The sequence below is a fragment of the Fukomys damarensis genome, unplaced genomic scaffold (genome assembly GCF_012274545.1).
Source record: "Fukomys damarensis isolate Sample0158 unplaced genomic scaffold, DMR_v1.0_HiC HiC_scaffold_5, whole genome shotgun sequence".
Classification (NCBI taxonomy): domain Eukaryota; kingdom Metazoa; phylum Chordata; class Mammalia; order Rodentia; family Bathyergidae; genus Fukomys; species Fukomys damarensis.
Window position 1 is genome coordinate 31231027 of NW_022900917.1, and position 22627 is coordinate 31253653.

Here is a 22627-nt window from a genome sequence, read left to right on the forward strand (position 1 = left end):
ATACTACGATTGAGAAACACAACGATGAGTGACACAGGCCAACCTCCAAAGAGCTCGTAGCCAGGAAAGATTAGGAGACAAATAACTTAATACTACATGAATCAGTGAAGAGAGCAAATGTACGTGTGCGCGCGTGTGTGTGTGTGTGTGTGTGTTCGATGAGTGACACAGGCCAACCTCCAAAGAGCTCGTAGCCAGGAAAGATTAGGAGACAAATAACTTAATACTACATGAATCAGTGAAGAGAGCAAATGTACGTGTGCGCGTGCGTATGTGTGTGTGTGTGTGTGTGTGTGTGTGCATCTGTGTATCCCTGCTTTCAATATTTACTTAGCAACATGTGATATCGCAACTGCTTGGTCTATGCATTCCTTTGGATTTCCTAGTTGATTTTTCCTCTTTTGCCTACAGGCAGTTCGTAATTTTGTTTACCTCATGAAATAAGGCAAAATAGGTTACAGTTTATGTTCAGAAAGTGCCCTGCCAGCTCTTCAGTGATCCATCCCACTTACACCCAGTGTATTGTGTGTGAAGAATCTCTTTTATGAGTGAGAGGGCAAGTGAAGAAGTCACACAACTGGCTGCAAATTTGTACTTAGCCACCTCCCTGCTGTACGTTCCCCACTCTGCTCAAAACTGTCACCATTTTGAAGGTCAAGAGTCGAGAGTCTCCCATGCTCATTATCAGTCACTGTGAATATGTACAATGAATGACTCAAATTTACACAGGGCTACCTTTGACTTTGCCTCTTAAACCTGGGATAAAAAATGTAAGACAATATCCACATTAAATGTTCTCACCAATTCATGGGGAGAGACAGTCCAAATGTGCATAAATTCCTTGTTAAGATTTTTAAAAAGTTAAAAACATAGGTAATAAGAATGCTTTAATAAGTGAGCTTTGTTTCAAATGACAAAGGAGCCTGGGCATGAACGCTTACCTATCCTACTACAAACGTGCAGTGAAAATCAATTATGAGTTTGTCTCTGTTCCTTATTATCCAGAGAGGGGTATGTTTCCTCTTCAATTTAAAAATGGTCAGACAAAATGCTCTTATTTACTCCAAAAGGTTTATGCATTATGCATTTTGTTTTAATGCCAGGTAATTCATGAGACAATATTGGCCCAGAAGGACAATTATTTAAGAATTCTTTGCAATTATTTAAGGATCTCCAAGTTCTTATGTTCTTCAATTCAAATGAACTACATAATTGCAATAGTAATAAAACAAATGCTTAGGCAATAAGGGTCAAAACTCATTTTAAAATAATTTCCCCTCTTTACAATGGATACATATTTGAGAAAATAGAAGGAAGTTCAAGCCACTGAGCATTAAACAGTCAAATTGGGAATATTTAAAATATTTTGTTTGTGGTTAAAAATAATTTGTACTCCAAGTCCAATGACCATTTGCCAGGGAGAACCAAAGTTGAGAAATTTCTATTAAAAACATGACAGAAGAACAAATACAGAGGCTGCTAGTAAAGGAAATGATCTGATATCTTTCTCAATTGGTTACTACTGAAGTCACATGTTCTGTGTGTCTTTAAAAAGAAGAGTTATCCAGACCCAGAGGGTTACAGCACCTGCCTGAAACCTGCATCCTCTTTCTCACCTGAAAGAATAATCCTAGAAAGCTCACAGAATGTGTGAGGCTTTTTTAGGCACCTGGAAACTCGCCTCCAGTGAAAACTTTGATGATTACATGAAAGAAGTGGGTAAGAAAATGCATTCTGGGGGGGAATGGGTTTGTATATTTTTCTCTGGGAGGAACAGGCTTATAGCTGGATTTTTACCCTGGATGCATTGGCCAGAAATGACAATGTCGTTTTCTATACAGAGGCTGCAGAAGCAGCAGGTAAGAATCTATTCATGGAAATATTTTGAGCAAAAGTTACAATTAATGTTTCCTAAAGATGAGCCAGTATTAAAATTGGCCTAAATGAAATGTTTTTATCTATATAATGACAAAATTTTACTTTAATTGCAAGATGTTATTTTAATTGGTTTACTTGGCTCTTTCATCTTGTTTCCTTTTCATCCCTTTTCACATACAAGATACACACTAACTTGGAAAAGAAAGCATATTTATTTGTAGCATGCAAAAACTGAAGGTACTCTAATTCTCATCTTGGCCTTTTTGTTTTTGGAAATGCATTTTAACAGATCTTTTTTTCTTTGTCAATACCAATCTATTAAAATGTGTGGTTGTTCTGTGGCAAACAAAAATGTTAATTTCAGAAAATATATTCTGTAAGGAGCTCAAATACTTCGACTAAAAATGACACAAGATACTATAGAAGTATTGAGTAATGTTAAATATGTAACATACATAAGGAGAATGTGACATACGGCTTATTACCTTTTCCTATGGTACAGGCTTGCAATTTTTTAGACTCTGTCAACATTGTCAGTGTGTCATTATGTGAATGAAAAGTAATTATGTCACCAAAGCAATGGAGTTAAGAGGCAATTTCTCATCTGGCTTCTACTTTGAAAGAAAGCCCTTTCCCTCTCAACCCTCATACAGGACAAAGTCAGATCCAAGTTTAGCAAACTGGGGAGAAATTTTACACAATTATTTTTGTTAGAATTTAGGATTGAATCTCCTAAATTTCAAAAGATTTAATCTTCTCAATACACAGGATATGTTTTTTATTTATCTGTAACTATTGTTTCCTTGTCTATAGTGGGAGAAGAAATCAGGAATTTCAGCACAAGAAAGACATAAATTTTGAGAATATCAACTAGTTGTGATACCATAACACCAATGAATACACATTGCTAGAGAAAGGCAAAGATTTGGTTAACAGAGACTAATAATTAAAGACAGTATGATACCTCCTTAATGTAACTGGCTGCCCTAAGGAAGAATTAGCAGGCAGTCAATTCAGCAAGCAGAGAGTATGCTTTTTTTTTCTAAGCTCAGCCATTCTGGAATCACACTTTATGTTTTCTCCATTGTCTTTACTGTTCTGCTGTAGCTATTCACTGTTGTATTTTCTAACAGCTTGGACTATAGCAAACAGTGTATTATCTTCCCACTGTGGCCACTTTTCAAGCAGAAAGCTAAATCAGAGTTGCAACATTGCTTTGTTTGAAATTTTTCTCTCAGCTTTTCTCTTATTTTTAACCTTTAGCCTTCAGTCAAATAGCCTAGATGTATCAACAAAATGCAGTATGTCTATGATGATGATCATAAATTCTGTATAACATATGTAGGAACAAGTTTCCACTGCTTGTGTGTGGTTGGAAGTTGTTCCTCCCATGCCTTACACTGGAACATATATTGCTCTTTTAAGACAACAGGAATTTGCAATTTAGATGACTGGGAATCAAAATATCGGTTTCCAAACTAAAGAAAGACATATTGATTTATTAAATTTTGAAGTTTTCACAATTGATATCTCATTCTTCATTAATATTTTCTCTAATTTACTGGGAATGCTATCCTTATTGTAATATGGTATAAATATAGAAAACATTTTGTCCTTTTGGGAGAGATCAAAATCTTTATTTCATGGTGCAATAATTTGGGAAAGAAGCTCAGAAACATACACTTGGCAGTAACTTATGAAATGTGACTTTTATACACCTAAAATATATAATCTTTTAACCGAGTAACTATATTAGCTCTGAAATTCTGCTTCTAACTATAAATTTTTAAATATCATTTTAATATCTAAGAAGAAATAAAATGGTCAAGTTTGCCTCAAGTGGTTTATAGAGAAAAATGATAGTGGAAAAATATCTATGAATTGAAGACAATCTCTGCGTGTATTTTTACTGAAAATTAGCAATGGTCTCCTGAGGAATTATATTCAGGACTAGAAAAGGGGACGTTTAAAGACTAAACCTATATGATACATATTACATATCAAGTTTTCAAGTTTCTCTTAAATGTTTTAATGATGTACTTATCCATAGAAGTGCTCAAATAAGGTCTGAAGAAAGTTACTGGTATCTTTCTCCTCTTACCACACATGCTCACAGATGTATGGGCAAACACATTTCTCTGACTTTCATAAAGATGTGAGAGAAAATGTAAACCTGACTTTTTTTTCCTTTTTCTAACTCTAGGAGTGGGCTTTGCCACTAGGAAAGTGGCTGGCATGGCCAAACCCTACATGATCATCAGTATCGACGGAGATATGCTCACCATTAGAACAGAAAGTACCTTTAAAAATACTGAGATGTCCTTTAAACTGGGCCAGGAGTTTGATGAAGTCACCGCAGATGATAGGAAAGTCAAGGTAAAGAATAAGAAATCAATGCAAAGTGAACATCTGTTTATTAAATTCCTACTGCCTATAAGAAACTACTTCATAATAACAGGCTGATAGCAACAGGGGAAAAACTTCTGTCATAGGCCAGAGACCCGGAATGCCTACACCTAAATCCCATTGCCTCTAATATGTAGTCAAGTTCCCCCTTTTTTATTAAATTGTCCCTATAGTTTTGAAATTGATTAACATAATTTACGTGTCATACAGTACATACAATATTTGCAGTGAAGTAATAAAACAATGTCAGAGAAAATTTATGAGTGTGAGAAAAATCATCTATAATATTATGATCTCATTGTAAATTTACAATCTGTATTTACCACAGTATTCTTGCATATTCTATCCATAATATATATGTTGTATGCTGTTGTTTTCTAGACTCACTTGTTTGCTGCAATGTATTCTTATGATTTAGAATAGCTAATGATCTCAGAGTACTCCTTTGAATCAAGGTGTTGCATTTTAAATTTTGTTTTCGGCCTTCATATACAAATTATAATCACTTTTTATTGTGCCCACAGAGCATCATAACCCTAGAGGGGGGTGCCCTGGTACATGTACAGAAATGGGATGGAAAATCATCCACCATCACAAGAAGGCGAGAGGGTGATAAGTTGGTTCTGGTAAGTATTTTTCAGATGTTACCATTAGGTTATCTGAAGCTCCTTATTTTGCTTCAGAATATTGTTCTACTGTAGCTAACTAAGTAGGGTACACTACTTAGTTCTTCTATAGGAAAATAATACCTTTCTTATGTAGAGCAAAAGGGTAACTTTTGCTGCGACTATGCTTCTACTCTGACGATTGCTGTTCATGGTTTGTTTTTTGTGTTTGTTTCTGGGCTCTTTGCTGTTTGGTGTTGGGGATTGCACCCAGGGTATCTCACTTGCTAAGCATGCATTCTATCACAGAGCTACCCTCTGTGCTGCTTTTGTGCTTTAGAACTCAACCCAGACCTGCTGGCTCCCAGCCTAGGCATTCCTTGCCTTCCCTCAGAGCCCAATGTGCTGTATGTTTCTGCTTGATAAGTTATAAGGCTCCCTTACGCAGGAAGACCTGTATTTGGTCTTTGTATCTCTTTGTATCTCTCTCTCTCTCTCTCTCCATATATATTTATATATTCTAAAACAAAATAAATATCATTTTATTTCCGAAACTGAGAAATATGATTTAACCCATTGTGTAGTACCATGATGACCAACAATTCTCTCTTGTTTATTTTGGGCCTGTGCGTCTAGGACTGTGTCATGAACAATGTCACTGCCACCAGGATTTATGAGAAAGCATAAAGGCAAAGGACACAGACCTGGACTCAAGTTTGCATCAAACTCTACAACATTTTGTTGGATGTATTATTCAAAAAGATAATGATTGTTTTCCCCTGATTAGCAGGCAATTGTCCCCCAACTTGGATTTTATTGAATATGGTTGTGTTGGTTAAATAAAACTTTTTAGATTTAGGAGGTGGTGTGATTACATATTGTGTAGGATAGTTTTATATTCATAAGTGAGTGAAAGAAATAGAAAAATCTGCATTTTTGCTCTGCTTTTTATACAAAATAACAAGATATCTCATAATAATGCAAGGTAAAAAAAGTTAGTATCTGCGGATTTTCTTGTTACCCTAGGTAGGAGATTAGTATGTGTCATGACTGAACATTTAATCCCTCTTTCACATATCTATGACCAACAAACTATCTCACAGGGAGTAAAGCAGTTTTAAACATAGGGAAATTGTCCACAATCTCAATCTTCTAGTCCAAATGCACACATGTTGCACCTTCCTGTGTGAGAACATTCCAAGAGATCAGTACATACAATACATGTTGTAGAAAAAAAATCTCTATATAAATTTTAACCCCCAAATTAATGGTAAACCAGGAGTGTTAGTTTTCTATTGATATAACAAAATACCTAAGATTAAATACTTTAAAAAGAAAAAAATATTTTTGCAGTTTTATAGTTCACAGTTTTAGAGGTTGAAAGCCCAAGATTAAGCAACCCTATAGATTTGATCTCTAGTGAGAACCTCGTGGAGGCGAGTGTGTGCCAGAGGGAAAGATCACATACAGAGACCAGAAGCCAGAGAGCAGGAGAAGGACACCTTATTCATTTATGGCATCTAACTAGGGCCCCACTAATCCCTTCTGTGGGCAGTGTCTCCCACTGAGATAGTTACCTGCCAATGGTCTCCACTGAAAGATTGTTGCACCTTAACACAGGCACACGGAGGACCAAACCTCCAGTATATGAACCACTGGGGCATAAATCACTACCACATATAGTGCAAGCTTGTCCCCACAATCTCTGCAGAATTCAGGGCAAATAATTCCATAATATTTGTTCCAGGAAAGTAGTGACAGATTTGTTCATGAATAAAGTAAGGACTCAACTGTTATTATAGTAGTAGTTAGAAAATTTTTATTTTTCTTGCCAGGTGTGGTGGGGCATACCTGTAATCCTAATATTTGACAGGTTGAGGCAGGAGGATTGATATGAGTTCATGAGCTACATAAATTCAAGGCCAGGCTGAAGCACAAAAAGAGACCCTGTCTCAAAAAAAACCAAACAGGAAGAAAAGGTCTGAAGGGGAAGAGAAAGTGGGAGTAGTAGGGGAAAGGAAAATATAAGAGAAAAGGAAAAATGGAAACAAAGTATTTGTAAATAGGGGGAGGTGGAGGGGTTGAAGGGAGGGCAGGAGAATGGGGGAAAAATAAGAACTAAGATACATCATGTAAAGGCACAAATTCCCAATGAAGAATGTCATCATACTGTATATCTAAAATGTACCAATAAACTTAATGAAAACAAACTTTTATTTTATTTTTTTACTAGCAGAACTTTTCATTCAGATAAAATCTCCTTGGAATCTCAGTATAAGAAAACTACAAAAGTGATAATGAGGCTTCGTGGGTAGTGTGTGTGCATATATGTATGTTTTTCCTGCCTCTTGTGAAAGTCAGGAAGCTCCTCTTTATATTAGTATGGTTTTGCATACATAGATTAAAATTTCACAATCATATGTTTAGATTTCCTAGTAAGACAAAGCTCTGTTACAATGTAGACTGCAGGAAGACATTAGGTTAAGTGAAATAAGCCAAACACAGAGAGACAAGGACTGCCTGTTCTTTCTCATATGTGGAAATCTGAGAAAAGGCAAGGTCATTCTACCTGAATGCAAAATAGTGATTTGTAGAAGCTGGGCAGGTGGAGGAGGGATTAAAAAAAAGACTGGATTTCATCAGTGCATGGCTGTGCAGGTACTGAAATATCATACAGAACCTCATTAATAGCTACAATTAATACATATTAACTAAGAATTCAAAAATAAAGTGTGTGCTGTAGTTGATATTCTGTTTCTGGTTTTGTCTTTAAAAATAAAATGAAAACCTTTAAAAAAAGTTAAGGACACCATATTATAGTGATCCATGCACACTCACATTTATAGCAGCACAACTCATAACAGCTAAATCTTGGAAGTGGCCCATGTCCATCAGCAGATGAATGAATAAAGAAAATGTGGTATTTACACATGATGGAATACTACTCTGGCATAAAAAGTTATAAAGCTGAGTAGTTTGTAGGAAAACGGATGCACTTTAAGACCATATGTTAAGTGAAATAAATCAGACACACGAACTTAAATATTGCATGGTCTCTCTTACACAAAAAAACCCAAAATACAAGTAGAGAAAAATAAAAGATAGATAACAGGAAATAGGGAGATAGATCTTTCTCAAGAGGGAAGGGGATCAAGAGATAAAGAAAGGAAGAAGGGAGGTGGGAAGAGGATGAAAAAAGAATTAAGATGTGCTACATACATGTACCAAATCCTTATGAGGAATATAATAGTAATGTGCTGTAATCGTGTACCAATAAAAATAAGCAAATTTAGAATATTCTAAAAAATAATATCAGTCCAGAGCTGTTCATTTCCTGAGTACTCTGCTTGAGTGTGTGTGTGTGTGTGGGGGTGGTACTAGGGTTGAATCCAGGTCTTTTTACTGAGCTACATCCCTGCTACACTTCATTTTGAGGCACAGTTTTACTAAGTTGCCCATGCTGAGTTTGAACCTGTGATCCCCTCCTGCCTCAGTCTCCTAGAGTGCCTGGATTACAAACATACTTTACTCTGCCCAGCCCTGAGTGTCTAGTCTATGTATAACATTATTATATAAAGGCCAGAAAGGTGGAGAAATAAGAACTTGTTTTCTTCACAAAAACACGGAGTAGGATTCTCAATCTGGGTTAATACCCAGAATGAAAGGCCTGCAGTAGGACCAGGCCAGGAGAGGAGACTGTATAAAACCCTGACTTAGTGACTGTTAGGGAGATAAGGAACACTAATGAGGAGAACAATAAACACTGTTTATTTCTTTCCTTAGTCATTTATAAAATATTTATTTAACACTTATGATGTGCCAAGCATTGCTAGTAATACAGAGATCAGTGAGAGATAAGTGCTTTTTCTAGATGTGCTCAGAAAATAGCTCTCCAGACAGCTGATTTCTGTCATAAGACATCTGGTTGAAATATTGTGATCCACATTCTCCAATATAGGTCGGTCAGTTAAAGGTAGTATAACTTCATGACATAGTTTTTCTCTTACCTTATTTTGCCCTCCAGGTAGCTTGGTGACTGTTCAGTCTATAGAGACATAAAATTGTAAAGTCCTTCTTTATATGTTTTCTTCAAAAGTAATTCTTTATTTAACTTATTACTCTGTGATGTCAAGACAGTAACCTCTTATTTGCTTTATCCATAAAGAGATGATTTGAATAGGTATTTCTTTAAGTTGAAGGAATATTTGACACAATGTCAGTAAAAAATGTATGAATCTTCTTGTCTCGGTCCCTGACCCTGGATCTTTTCAGCACCTTAAAAGCAAGCTTAAAACTGGGGTGTAAATCCACTTTACTTCAATCCTATCCTTCTCAGTAAGCCTGGTACTTGAGAAATCCATTTCCATTAGTTGTGATGCAGAAAATGGCTTCAGAAATAACCACACAGAGATTCAATTTATTTACTTCATTTTTCTTTTAGAATGCAGATGTCAAACATGATTTTTTTTCTGCCTAGAACTTCCCACAATTTCAGAGTGTTGTTTAATATTGAAATATTCTGTAAACCTGAAAAATGAATTTTCCAGGCACTGGCTATGCCTCCTTTTAAAGTTTAAATCATGAATCACTACTGAATAATAATTGTCACCTTTCTTTCCAGTCCTCAATTACCCTTAATTAACAGTAATGATAATAGTAATTATATCCTACACATCGCTCCCAGCAACCATAGGCATTTTAGTGACATTAATTAGTATCAATACATCAACCCTGAAAGGAAGGGAAGGGAAGATATTATTTTAATGAAGAGAATGGTCTGGTACCATGACTTGGCCAAACAAAAAAATAGCTGAGGTGGACCAAGCAAGGATATCCTTGCGTGGTTGGGAAAACATCCTGGTCAGACATTCATCAGGTTGTTTCTTCAGGGTAACTCAGCATTTATGGTTCTATTGAAAACCATCTCCATTGCACACAACACTTACCAGGTGACTCGGGTGTAAATCTCATCATGAGACACTATAATCATTGACCTGAATTAAACTTGACATGTCAATTTTCTGTCTCTTAATTTGGAGGTAAATAAAATGAGTCAAATGCTGGTGCCCAGCATCCTAGTCTTGCTGCTACACATTAGCCACATCTCAAGCCTCCCGTGATGAAGACGTCCTTTAAATTCATCCTCCGGTGACACTCTGAGGGAGCCATTTCTCTTCAGTTTTTAGCTGTGAGTGCCACTTCTCAGCAAGATATTCAGGATGGTTGAGCCCTTCTTGGGAACCTGGAAACTGGTCTCCAGTGAAAACTTCGAGGATTACATGAAAGAATTAGGTGAGAAACTCCACTATAAGATTTGGGAACTGGAAAGCATTTTGTAATGTGGTTGGGCTTGATTTCATAATTTAATTTTTCTATAATTCTCTCATGTGATTTTGGGATATATTCATATGAGACTAGGATAATTTGTGATTCAGTTTCTTATTATTAATACTTTTGATTTTTCTTATTACAAGTAATAATTGTGTCTTTTTTGAAATACTAGGTTCACAAAGCCTCTCTATAATCCATGCATTTAAGCTAATTTATTCTTTTTTGAAAAATACATCATGTTAACCTCTAGATAGAGTTTCTCTTTAGTCTGGGCATTTCACTGAATAGCTTTTTTCAGCTTCAGGTTTACACATAATAATCTCTTAGTATACTTAAAATTTAACTATTGAATTTGTTTCAGGGTTTGCTTTAAATTATAACTTTCAAAAAGCAGTAGCAGTAACCAAAATTTCTGGTCAGTTAATTTTTAGATTCAGGAGAGAAAGAGTCAGCACCTCTGCCCACCTATTTTAGGGGTCAAGTCTGACGATGGGAAATGCTCAACCTGAACAACAGAGCACAGTTTTAAGTCAAACCCTGCTTGTACTGTTGCTGTAACATTCCATGAGGGAAAGTGCAAGCATTTCACCTCCTAGAAGGCATCATGCAAATGCACACTTTACACGAGGCAAAATTGTCTCAGAAAGTAAATGTGGCACTTCAAAATGTCAGATAAGACTATAAGCTATACTTTATGAGTGGGGGTTTCCAGAGAGCAGAGAAAAAATTACTGTATTTTACCTAAAATGTCCTCTGTTGTTTGAAAATTGTTCTCCAAAATGCTGGTTAGCTCATCTGAAAAAGGTGTTTTGCTTTCTCTCTCTTCCAGGAGTGAATGCTGCAACTCGGAGCTCAGCAGGATCAGCGAAGGTGAATGTCATTATTAGTGAGGATGGGGACACAGTAACCATCCAAACACAAAGTATCATCAAGAACACGGTTATCTCCTTCAAGCCTGGAGTGGAATTTGATGAAACTACTGCAGACAACCGGAAAGTAAAGGTCAGAACTAAATATTCTTGGTGTTTAATAATCAGGATAGAACTGGAAGGTGGTTAGGCTTATTTTTCTCTACATAATTTGATTTATTATCAAGTCAGTTTGGGTTTTTAAAAATATCTGTACATCTCAAAACTCAATTATTTTGCTAACTATTCTGATGGTTCAGTACAGCTATGAAATTCAAATTGTTTTTACCTTTTTTTCCCTGACCTTGCTTTGTCAGTGAACAAAGATTCATATAGAAAGGAACAATTAAGCACAAGTAGATTAGGAATTGTTGCCTAGGAGAAAACATCAATTGAATAATCTCTTGATACTTCTAATTTGATGGTACGAAGCTATGATACAAACCAAAGTGAGAATTTCAAATAAGATTTTGAATTATAAATTAAATGGTGGAAGTCTAATTCTGTGTTGGGCTGGGGATTTAGCTCAGTGGTTCCAGCACCTGCCTCATGAACATAAGGGCCTGAGTTGGATCCCTGGTACAAAAAAAAAAAAAAAAAAAAAAAAAAAAATGTTGGAAAAAAAAAAAAAAAAAAAAAAAAAAAGAATATGCTGTGTTGCTAATTCTAACATTTCCTTGTGCATTTGTAGAGTATCATAACATTAGATGGTGGCTCAATGAATCATGTCCAGAAATGGCTGGGCAAAGAAACAACGATCAAAAGAAAAATTGTAGATGGAAAAATGATAGTGGTGAGTTTTTGCAATTTTTTATGTGCTTCTCCTTGATTTACGCCTGTCAAGCTACTCAAGTGTTTCTATATCCTGATTTTAGAGTTTGGTCTGCGGAGGGAGAAGCAGGACAAGTTTAACTGTTAACCACTGACTATAATAGATCCCTTTTTGCTTTTAGGAATACACCATGAATAACATCGTCAGCACTAGAACTTATGAAAAAGTGTGAAAGGACGGTCGACATTAGTGAGCCCTTATTCACTAACAAGAAACTGGCATTAGAAAATATGCTTCAGAAAAATCGACTTTTAAAAAAATTCTCAGTACAAATTTGCTCAATAAAAGCGTCAAACTAAATGCACCTTTGAGGTTATTTGATAATGAGGGTTTGGGACAATCTGATGAAAATTCATATGACCACAAAGGGTAACATATATCATCAGAGCATACCTTGGGTGGCACAAAACCTGCTGAAAAACAACACTGCTGATTGTTTTTATAGAAGTCTGTCTGGCTTAAAGAAGATAGAAAGAGTGGAAAATCGTCTATATGGTGGTTTGTGAAGGAAGAGTACTTACAACAGTCATTGTTTCCCTTCTTCACAAATCCATTTAAAATTCTCAGACTGGTGAACCCATCACCACTGTTTATGTGCTAACCCTGGCAGCACGACGTGTTACTAAACACCAGTCCCAAATGTCTCAATGTCTACTGAGAATATAATTTTTAGAACTACACGAAGCCCCTCAGTATTTCATCCCAAATGCAACTGTGGAGTTTGAGTGATTTCAGTGCCCAGAGGAAAACAGTAATGTAGGTAAAGCCGCCCAAGTGGAAACAATCTAGGCCAAGGGGAGGGAGAAATGAAGAAAAGTTAAGTAAATAATTATGTTGTACCTTCAATTTTAAAATGGAGAGTAACTGATCAAATATGAGTCCCAAGAGTCATATTTCATATGCACTAGAGTAGATGATCAATGTCATTTACAGTCCAAATTGTGTGGGTATTCAAGGGTGAAAAAGGATCTTACTAAGAATGATAGCTACACACAGGCAGAAGGCAGGCTGCTCTGGACAAAGTGGGTATGGCCACCCTCTGAGAGGTAAAATTGAAGGGTAATGAACAGAAGGACTAAAGCAAGAGACTGGGGCATGAACTGACTCCCCAGCCAAGGGAAGGACTTCGGGCTATTTGATTAGACCCGAGCATTCAGCTGTTCTAGAATGATGGATGGGCTTGTGCTGGCCGCACAGCCACTAGCTGACTTGCCCACTCCCTCCTAAAGAACTCCATTGTGTGCAAAATGTGACCATATTCATTCATCAGAGGTCAAAAAGGCTTCAGCCCTGGTGGGGTGCTGGGCAAAGGAAACATGGCAACACCTCCTGCATCTGTCTCTGCAGGGAGAAGGAGGGACAGCTGCTTTAATGACTCGTTAAGCAGGGGTCAGAGCACTGGCCACAACTCTCAAGGAGAAGAAGTTACTTTATAAAGCACCGGACACTTAGTCATATAAATCTTTGGTTTTACTGCGGTGTAATTAAGAAAAGGACAGCATAGTTCTCAATTTTCAAGACAGCTCTCATAAATATCACAGCTCAAAGTGCAAAGAACATGAGAGAGAAAAACCTTGATATTGAGAGTTTTATAGGTAGCATCAAGCATATTGCTTCTTAGGAAACCATTCACTTATTCATTCAACAAGTTCTTTCTCCATTGCTACTGTATGTTTGATGGTATGCTGTTCAGGGGAGCAGCAATACGCCAGGAAAGGAGTCCACAATGTTTTTCAACATTTCATGAGGCAAAAGAATCTTGAAACCCTAGTCCTTTAGTTTCATTCTCAGATAAATCATGTCAACATTTCTATCAATTAAAAATTATAATCAGATTCATTAGTCATAAGAACTTTCACATAATCAGTCTCTTGATATTTCTAATTTGCCTTTGAAAATCATCATCTATCTAAGTAAATGAAATATGTTATATTTGTCAAATTGTAATAGAGGATTATACTAGATCTTTTCATTAGGTAAAATGATTGATCAAAAGCCATTATTTATTCTCTTTCCAAGAGGGTTTGAAATAAAATAAGTGACAATAACTTTTATAAGCCCCAAAGAAAAAACATTTTATTTTGAATTTTTTAGCCTGATAAACAGTAATAAATCATTATACTTCAGAACTATTGATTATCTAAAAATAAATCATACTAGTATCAACATTAATATTATTATCCAAGGATAATTCACTAGATTTCCTTTTTTGCTACTCAACTTTATCTAGGAAGTCATTAAGAAAAATAATGTCTTTGACCATTCTGAGTAATATTTAATTTTCATACTTTTTGCACCAAAAATTCCATAAACGTTAAAGGACATACTTTGCTTCATGGCCCAAAAAGATGCATTTAGTTATTATGTATCTCAAACATATATTAATAAAAATTAAGAACATCAAGAAATATTACTGACTACTCCAAAGACAGTAACCAAAAATAGACGTCTCAGGAGGAAGTATCGAGATGTAAACTTGCCCCCAAATTATATGTGCTCATGATTTCTCTTTGACCATTTAGGGAGAAAATACGGTCTATTGTTTCTGAAGTTTGGGATCTAGGCCCTTGTGCTTTCTGCAGGAGGGTAGACAAGGCCCACCTAGCCACTAGTCCCTGGGCTAGGATAGCACTCATGGCTGCCCCAGAGAGGCCTAGAGTGAAAGGGATTGGGATTTTTGACCCATCAGGGCTGGATTTGCAGCACACTACTGTCGTCGATGTCTGCACTACAGTCTTCAGAGGCTGCTTAACTGCGTATTTTTCCTCCTTTGCCAAAGAAAAACTTATGCACTTCTCAGGGTGAGGTGAGGATAAGAACACCTTCTGAAGAAGACCGGCACAGGAAATCCTTCAGGTCGTTTGTGCTTGCCCAGAGCCTCTTTGATGATAAGGTCATTAGGATGGAAAGAGGATAAACAGTGTGATTGGTGAACAAGTCACCAAAATGGTGAGCAGAAAGTCAGAGCAGAGGAGCATCTCAGCAGAGCTGAATTTGGAGCAGTCTTCGGGCATTTGGAACAGGCTTTGGAGAAAATGATCAGGGAAGTGGAGTTTAGTTTACTTTGCAAGGCACAGTTCATATTTCAGTAGAAGCTTGTTAAAAACAAAAAGTCACCATAATAATATATAAAGCATAATATAAAGCAAATTCACAAAAATAATCTTTCCTGATCCTCAAATCAGTCAATATTTTATACATGATAAAACTGGACCAAACGCCAAGTTACAAAGTTAGGTGAGCGCTTACTCCAACTTCACTCTACCATTGCCTTTTTACACTGAGAAATAATGTCAGGACTCTGAGTATCGCTATTTGAATGTCATTTTGCCAGGAATGATGAAACCTGGGGTCGCTCTTTGACAGCATAGCGTTGTTGCTGGGAAGAGTTCGCACATCAGGCACTGCACTGCTGCCTCCCTCCTCTGTCTGTACTGGGACTTGTGACTGCTTTGCAATGCAACCTGGGCAGAAGGGACATGTGCCACATCTGGCAGGACCACTAAGGAGCAACTCATGACTGCCTCTGAATGCTATTAGGAGGTGTGGTCAGCTCAGAAGCTGCAGGTCACTAGGGGCACAGCCTGGAAGGCTTTACCTCCCTCCCAAGCTCCTCACTTGATCTCCTTCTACTTTCTGTCTGCCATGAGGTGAGTAGATATTCTTGCAGCATGTTCCTATGCCATGCTATACTGCTTTGCAACCAGTTGACTATGAACTGGAGCATGAGTCAAATAAACCTTCCCTTCTCCAAGTGGTAGTTGTCAGGTATTGTGTCCCAGTGATGAGAAAAATGACAAAGATAAGAGGGTCTTACTATTTGGAGCCTGGTTCAATCTAGATCTCCTTCATAGCTTTGACCTGTGTCTTTGGCATGTACTTTGAGCTCAGACTCTCATCTTGGCCCAAAGTCATTTATCTGGTCAGTTTCAGTGTTCAGGTACAACTGCCAATTAGCCTGAAGCAGAAAATTCTCTTCTTGGTCTAAAATCGATTCAGTGTTATAAGCTTTTATCCTTGGCAATATGGGCATAGTTCTGTGTTCATGTTTATTCTCCCCAGAGCAATGCTTATGTTTGATGAGGATTTACATTTGCTCTCCCTCATCGAAGAATGGGATTCTGCAGTAACATAGCCTCCAGGATCTCTCGATTGTCACCACTTTTGAGTTTTGAGACAGTGAGCATTGCTAGGCCATCGTGGTGGTGTCCGCATTGCCAGATCTTTGGCATCTGTGTCTGTGCACAGTGTGAGATCTCATATGTGCAAGTTGTAGACTCTAGGGAATGAAGTTTGGTCTAAATCCTGCATCTCCTTACTTGAATTTTGGAAGCAAGTTACCTAACCTCCCTGAGTTTTTTTTCCTCGCTGGTAAGATGGCTATAACAATGGTACCTAACTGTTGGAGTATTGAAGGGAGTAAATGACAGAATCTATATTAAACGCTTACCACGGTGACTGGCCCATGGTGAGCTCTCAATTCCACTAGTATTATTTTAATAGAAAATCCTTCCTTTATACCACTGTGGATTTATTTTAAAGGACTTAAAGTTGTCATAGTAACTAAGACCCTGCTTAGTTGCGCTTAAGGTGTTTATAGATGAAAATCTTAGCTGTGGTCAACGAGCATGTTACAGAGCTGCTTCTTGTCCTATTACATGAATAGAATTCCCGTACTCTGCTGTGATAGACTCACCTCATTGTCTGCCCACTCTGCTTGCCTAGTATATGTGAGCTATGCCAAGCCTCCCTTACCTCTGAATACATCCTCACCCTGCTGCCCTACAATTCTCTCCCACAACATAGTTGAGACTCTTATTACAATACTTGTAGACATTTCCCTCTTTTGTTCCCCCTTAAATAAGAATTCTTAGCTGTGCAGACTCAGAATCCAGAATAGCAACCATGCCTAAATGCACCACACACACACACACACACACACACACACACACACTCATTCACAATCATAGAATCCATAGGTTTTTCCAAAACATTAAGGATCTAAGTACTCATAAATTTAAGATCAACCAAAAATTTTTCAAAGGTTCAAGTAGTACTCTTATTTATTTTTATGACATTTTTGGAAACAAAAGGAAACATTATGTGGGGTTTCCTTTAATCCTGATGGATGGGCAGCTGATGACTAACGAGATGTTCACTGCCCCATCCTGACTCTGTCTTCCCCACTGGATCTCTGGAGGAGTCACATGCTTTGTGGACCTTGAAAAGAATCTTCTGAGGCCTCAGCATCTCTCTGAATCTCTTAAATCCCACCTAGATCTGTGTTCAACTCTCTTCTACCACAATGAGCAACAAATTCTCGGGCACCTGGAAACTCATCTCCAGTGAGAGCTTTGTTGATTACATGAAAGATCTGGGTAAGAAATACTACTTGTCATGCTGGCTCTGAAAACCTTTTTAAAGAATTCCTTCTGTTATCATTTATCACAGTCTAGGGAAGTTTGTGCAGGTTGAAATCCAATCCTCTTCTCTGATTAATCTCTCTTGTCTTTCAAATAATTGATTCTCATTTTATAGGTGGCAACTGTAATGGAATTTAAACAAAGCGATTTAAAGGCATGAAACTTCGACTGACTCCAAAGGCAGTTTCATACCAATAGGGTTTTCACTGGAAACCTGAAAGAAAGAAATCTAAGAAGCTTACTCAACCCATTGTCTGTCTCTCCTGAAAGTTGATTTTTATAACAACTAAGGTGCTCATAAAATAAAGAGATAAATATTGGGAAATGTCAATTTAAAATTTTGATATTAGCCAAATGGAAAATTTTCTTTTTCTCCTAGGTTGTTCATTAGTACACAATCATGTAGATATACAGAGTTTGGAAATGACAGTGTCTCCTACTCTAGGATGTTCATAATCTAGGGAAGCTGCTGAGAGAAGAAAAGAACTGAGTTTGAGGGGATGAATTCAAACTTGGTTTCACTAATGTCAGGCTTTCCTGCTGTTGGAGCAGTGAATGGAGATACCTGGAAGACTCAGTCATTAGTTAAGACTTTATTTTTTACTATTTCTAAAGAGAATGCTCCATAGATATGAACACAGTAGAAGTGAAGAGTCTTTGGAGATTTCCAGGGAAAAATAATAGGGGTGCCAATGGCTGGAGGGTGCCATGCTCATCGGAGAGCCTTTGGCTTTACTGACCTGTTCAGAAAGCTTGTAATAACGTTTCTCCTACTAGATGAAGTGAAAAAAAGTCACATCAGTGCTGCCTGGAAACCCATGAGGGTTCATCACAATGGACCTATAGTAGCAGGACAGATTTATGGCCTTCACTCTGTAGCTGAGGCAAAGGCAAAACACAAGAAAGTCTTGCTGAGGGACTAAGTTACAGAGTGCACAGAGCTCCTGGGGGGATTGGTGAATGTAGATTCTCAGGCTTTAAACCAGAGATTATTGTTTAATTTGAAAAACTCTGTCCCAAAGCATAGAAAATAACAAATGATTGATCAGAATTAGGAAAAACTAAATAGTTCACTTTATCACCTGTGAGTCTTCACTTCTTTGTGAGCATAGATACAGATATATCAGACTTTTTTTCACTCTGGAAAAATGAGAGTTGGGACTTACAATTGGACTCTCAGAAACTGGTTTTTCTTTTGTATGTTTCTTTTTTTTTTCCTCATTGAGTTTATTGGTACATTTTAGGTATATAGTGCAGTTACATTCATCATTGGGATCTTGTACTTTTACATGACAGTCTTGGTTCTCATTTTTCCCCTTGTCCCTGCCCTCCCTTCACCCCCTCCTCCCTTCCCCATTTACAAACATTTTATTTCCATTTTTTCATTTTCTCCTATTTTTTTTCTTTCCCTTATTACCTTTCCCCTACCCTTCCCACTTTCTCTATAATATTTCCCATATATTTCCTATATATTTCTTGTATGACATTTTACTTTTTCCAGATATTTCTATGCTTTTGGTAAAATAGCAATAAAACATAAACCTGATTTAGTTTGGTTGTTCACATGTAAGTTTTGGAAAAAATATTTTTATTTTTCTATCATTATTTGTACCAATGATAAAATATAAAAGACAGATGGATTATGTTTTCCTACCAGCTAGACTTGATCACAAAATTTGAGCAATGACACTCTAACATGGGAAATCCTTTCTCTTCACAATATATTTTTGAAGGGGAAAATATCAGGCAACAGAATGTGTCATAGTCTCATTAAAATTTATCTATAATATTCATAAAGTATCTTTAATATTTTATACAAATCTGTAGTAACTGATTTCAAAGGAGAGTAGGATTAGATATGGTAAAAATAGACACCTTCCACTCTTGCAGCTGAACACTTCTACCTTCTAAAATCTTCAGACATTACTACTGCAATAACAAAACCTAAAATGTTCGAGTCCAAGACATGCATTTTCCTTGTGTAGTGAAGTGGGGGTGGAGTCAGTGGTAGGACTGGACACCTGCCCACTATGCTACCACTGAACCCCTCACATGGCCACCATAGGTATACTGTCTTGGTAGGCACAATTCTAACACTCTCTTGTATTATAGGTGTGGGGTTGGCCACCAGAAAACTGGGAAATTTGGCCAAGCCTACAGTGATCATCAGCAAGAAAGGGGACTGTATAACTTTACAAACTGAAAGTACCTTTAAAAGTACAGAGATCTCTTTCAAACTGGGCCGGAAATTTGAAGAAACCACAGCTGACAATAGGAAAACCAAGGTAAGCTTTAATGTTTATCTTTAAAGTTGGCCCAGACAGTTACTTGAGAGAGTATTGTTAGTAGTGAAAAGGGTGGAAAATAAATGTGCTACATGAGATGTCTGTTACAAGAATGGCTCAGTTCTGAATAAAATGCTTCTTTGACCAACCAAAGTTAATGCAGGTCAAGCATATGAATTTGTCCTTCCAGAGTGTAGTAACCCTGGAGAGAGGCTCACTGAATCAAGTGCAGAAATAGGACGGCAAGAAAACAACGATAAAGAGGAAGTTGGTGGATGGAAAAATGGTTAGTGGTAAGAGTGTTTCCAAGTCTAACTTCGGAAATAATGCAACACAAATAGACTGATTTTATTATTTGCAAAACGCTCTTTGAAATACAAATGAACAAAAGTGGCTGAGAATAAAGTCAGAGTTAATGCTCAATTGTTATTTAAACTACAAAAGATTCATCTTCAAGTATGTCAAGGACAAGCAAAACACTAAAAGAGTAAACCCATTGTTATTTTAGAAATAACAATTCCAAAAAGGTAAAAGGAGAGTTAAAGAAAGCCTAGCTAAATCTCACTAGCTTGAATTCACAATGACAAAAGCAAGTCTAAATTTTAACTGTGATTATAGAATATTTGCAGACACCTAAGCATATTGCTTTCAAGAATCTATAGGAAGGTAGAGTAAACCATGTCAGTAATGCAAGCTGAGCTCCTGGGAAATCTGTCTTAGTCAGTAGAGAAGAATGAAGACAGACAGAGATTACATGAGATGATTTCTAATGATTTTTTAAGGTGAAGGCTCTGTGCTTATGAATTAATATACACATTGCATGTAAATAGACTTATGAAATGTTTTGAATGTCTTTCTCTTTAGTGCAGTGATTTTGGTCCTTTCTGCACTAGATTTACATGGGAGCTAAATTCCCACATGGGGGCCCCAGCATGGATCACTTGATCGGGGAGAGCATCAGTGCATTGAAATATTTTCCAAGTAATGCCAATGTGCAAGGTTTTGAAAAACACTCTGTACATTTAAATGCATACAAATCATGGCTAAAACTTGACACTTTTTTATAGTCATCTTGGGGAACAGGTTGACATATGAAGCCCATCTTGTCATTTTCAGTCCTCCTTCCCTTTCACCCTGCTTTTTCTCCCTCCCCCTTCCTAAGATTACCTTCCTACCTCCACAAAGTCTATCTTCTTGCGTTCTACCGTCTCTTTTATTTTGCTCTTTAAATTATTTGTATTTTTCATCCTCTATGTGCAATTTGATATTTAATCTTTTGATTCTAATTTATTTTACTTAGCATTATGGTCTCAGGATCCATATATTTTTTATAAATTCCTCAAAATTTATCCTTCTTTATGGCTGAGTAGTATTCCATTTGTATGTCAATTTTATTTGTTCCTTAGTCTGTTGATGGGTATATAGGCTTATTCCATACTTTAGCTATTGTGAATTGTGCTGCTATAAACATGGGTATGCATGTATCACTGTAATATGATGACTTTAACTCTTTAGGGAAGATATGTAGAAGAGGTAGAATTGGGTTAAATGAAATTTGTTTTTAGTTTTTTGACGTATCTCCATACTGCTTTCTATAGTGATTGTACTAGTTCACATTCCCGCCAACAATGTAGAAGGATTCTATTCTTCCCCATAACCTCACCAACACATGTTGTTTTTGAGTCCTTGATGAAAGCTATTCTTACTGAGGTAGTGAAACATCAGTGTTGTAATAGGCCAAAGATGTTGAACACTTTTTCCTGTGCATACTAGTCATTTTTACTTCGTCTTTTGAGAAGTTTGACACATTTTTAAAAATTCCTATACAAAAACACAGATCAGTTTTAAAGTCCTTTCTTCAATTTTGGTGGACATACTTCTGAATTAATTGGAGATTGGCATTCTGATATTTTATTCCTAAGTTTAATTTTATGAGTTTTGAATTTCGTTTTCATTACGTTTGTTATTGTCTGATTTATTTTAGTTACTCAGTTAATCGCTCTCCCTCTTTTAAGGAATATATGCTGAAGGGCGTGATCTGCACCAGAATCTATGAGAAGGTTTGAGAAAATAATTTCTTCACTGAGGTAACATTAGATCATTGAACACTGAAAATCAGTTGCTTCCATCGTCAAGACCTGACTAGGTAAAAATTTGTTTGTTTGTTTTTGCTTTTGTCTTCATACATCAGATTACCAAAGGCTTTAACTGAGAATTAGTCTAAAATTCACTGCTATTTAAACATTTTCAATTTGCATAAGTGTCTTCACTGTTTTAAAGCAAATACATTAGCCAGCCCAAGTTTTTTATAATGTTATAAATTCTTCATGAAATTCGGACCTATGCTGTACTCTGATTATTCAAAATAATAATAAAAAAGAAGTAATAGGACAATAAAAGAAAATAAAAGTATTAATCAGAGGTGGCAAACTCAAATATCTTTGGAGCCAGGAGAATTAGTAGATAGGAGACTCAGAAATGAAGCAACCCAGAAGGAGACATTTTAAGTTGAGGATTTCCATTTCAGTTGAAAAAGAAAGCTTCTACTCTAGCCAATCATTTTTTAAACTGAGGAGTAATTCACAGACAGTGAAATGCAAAAATATTAAGAGCAGACTTGAATGCATCATGGCAAATGTATGCACCCAAATAACTGAGGATTGAGACCAAAAATATTTCCTCTATCCCAGAAAGCTCCTGCATGTCTCTTCCTAGCCAGTGTCCTGCCCTGTCCCATCCCACTAAAAGCAAGTACAGTAGTGATTTGATCCTAGCACTGCAGGTTACATTTGCCTGTTCATGTTAATGGAATCATGCATTATACATTCCTTTCTGTGTACCCTTTTAAACTCAGCATAATCTTTTTCAGCTTCCTTCATACTGTTGTATGAAGTTGCAGTTTGTTCCTTTTTATTGCCAAGTACTATTTCATTGTATGAATACGTCAGTTCATCAGTCT

General features: G+C 36.7%; 3 protein-coding genes across 3 annotated transcripts; all 3 read left to right on the plus strand.

Moving 5' to 3' along the window:
- Positions 1–1562: 1562 nt before the first annotated feature.
- LOC104870581 (fatty acid-binding protein, adipocyte) lies at positions 1563–6051 on the plus strand. Its single transcript, XM_010636256.2, has 4 exons — positions 1563–1719; positions 4082–4254; positions 4809–4910; positions 5526–6051. Exons 1-4 carry the CDS (start codon positions 1647–1649, stop codon positions 5574–5576), a joined length of 399 nt encoding a protein of 132 aa, XP_010634558.1. The 5' UTR covers positions 1563–1646; the 3' UTR covers positions 5577–6051.
- Positions 6052–10108: 4057 nt separating this feature from the next.
- Fabp9 (fatty acid binding protein 9) lies at positions 10109–12132 on the plus strand. Its single transcript, XM_010636255.1, has 4 exons — positions 10109–10181; positions 11050–11222; positions 11820–11921; positions 12082–12132. Exons 1-4 carry the CDS (start codon positions 10109–10111, stop codon positions 12130–12132), a joined length of 399 nt encoding a protein of 132 aa, XP_010634557.1.
- Positions 12133–17265: 5133 nt separating this feature from the next.
- LOC104870579 (myelin P2 protein) lies at positions 17266–21734 on the plus strand. The gene is given in 4 exon segments (XM_010636254.1): positions 17266–17338; positions 19496–19668; positions 19859–19969; positions 21684–21734. Coding segments are annotated over 4 exon segments (408 nt in total).
- Positions 21735–22627: the final 893 nt, after the last annotated feature.